This window comes from Austrofundulus limnaeus, unplaced genomic scaffold (genome assembly GCF_001266775.1).
Source record: "Austrofundulus limnaeus strain Quisiro unplaced genomic scaffold, Austrofundulus_limnaeus-1.0 Scaffold438, whole genome shotgun sequence".
Lineage (NCBI taxonomy): Eukaryota > Metazoa > Chordata > Actinopteri > Cyprinodontiformes > Rivulidae > Austrofundulus > Austrofundulus limnaeus.
The window spans coordinates 366,544-367,829 of record NW_013952840.1 but is presented as its reverse complement, the minus strand read 5'-3'; the positions used below and the strand labels follow the sequence as shown (position 1 = coordinate 367,829).

At 34.9% G+C, this 1,286-nt stretch overlaps 1 protein-coding gene across 2 annotated transcripts in view; it reads right to left on the bottom strand.

Moving 5' to 3' along the window:
• Nucleotides 1–5: 5 nt before the first annotated feature.
• LOC106529347 (solute carrier family 2, facilitated glucose transporter member 1) overlaps nucleotides 6–1,286 on the bottom strand; it is a 6,221-nt gene continuing 4,940 nt past the window's right edge. For both annotated transcript variants that reach the window (XM_014024747.1, XM_014024748.1), the window contains exon 10: nucleotides 6–1,026. In XM_014024747.1, coding sequence (XP_013880201.1) covers nucleotides 820–1,026 — 207 coding nt within the window. In that variant the 3' untranslated portion in view covers nucleotides 6–819. The remainder of the gene's footprint in view (nucleotides 1,027–1,286) is intronic.

Sequence of the window (1,286 nt, the reverse complement as noted above, 5' to 3'; positions counted from 1 at the left end):
TATATATATAGTTTGATAACATGTAACTCGGCACACATTGGCACAAAATTTCTAAAACACAAAAATCCTTTTTTAACAGCCAAAAATTGAGAAGTTATGATTTTTCTTCACACATGCAAGATTCATTTACAAATCAAACATTTATCTGATTCATTATAGTTAGTAAAATATAAAATACACTAATAAAAAATGTAAATGTAGATAAGAGTTAATGAAATGTTAAGGTTAATCACAGCAAACACAGGTTCTGAAATATCAGATGTTTTTTTACTTCCTATGAAGCCTAAAACAAACAAACAAAAAACTTTCAGTTCATGACAATAAAAACAAAAAAAATAATTCATTAAAAACTTAACATTTAATCAAATACTCGTGTTGCTAAAACAAAAACTATTGGTTAAATGTTTTTTTAAAGAAATACTTTATGGACTGCTTATTTAAATCACTACGAAATGAGAAACTGACGAAAACATCAAAGTTTAAATTAAAACTGGTCTTAAACATGTTCAGACTAGCCATTAGCTCGTCAGTGTGACCCAAATTTTTGGGATTCAGTTAGCTATCAAACAGGTAAGATATTCATTTATCATCATTTTTCCACGTAACCACGCCTCCCAGAATAGAACTGACCTCACAATTAATTTGAACACTAAATTAAAAAAGCATAAATATATTTTAAGAGCATGTTGCTTGTCTCTGTTTTGATGAATCTGTGGTTAAAAATATGAATTGATGCTTTATGTTGTAAAAAGTTAAAAAACTTCCACAGTTACTTTGAGGTAAAGAACAGCTGTGAGAAGCGCAGAGTTTGTTTGTGTCTCACAGGTCGGGGTCGTGACCCCGCAGGGTGTTGAACTCTTCAGGAGCCGAGTACTTGTCGGCACCCTGACCCGACGAGTGACGGAATCCTGCTGAGATCTCCTCGAAGGTGCGGCCCTTCGTCTCCGGCACCTTAAAGTAGGTGAAGACGAAGAAGCCGAGCAGAAGGACGGTGAAGATGACGAAGACGAAGGGCCCACAGAGTTGCTGTGAGGGAAACAGAAACCTTTGAATTCACGCAACACGATCAACAGCTGCACAGGAAACAAACCACCGGACTCTGTCACTTTGAYGACAGAAGCCGATGTGACATCCTGAGTGACCCGACAGGTTTTTTTATGATTTCAGTTTATATGGAGCTAAACTGGGGTCATAAGTTTTGTTCAAAATAAAAAAAAATTAAACTGAAAATAAGAGATTTGAAACCGAAAAACATTTTGAAACTGAAAAATAATTTTGAAACTGAA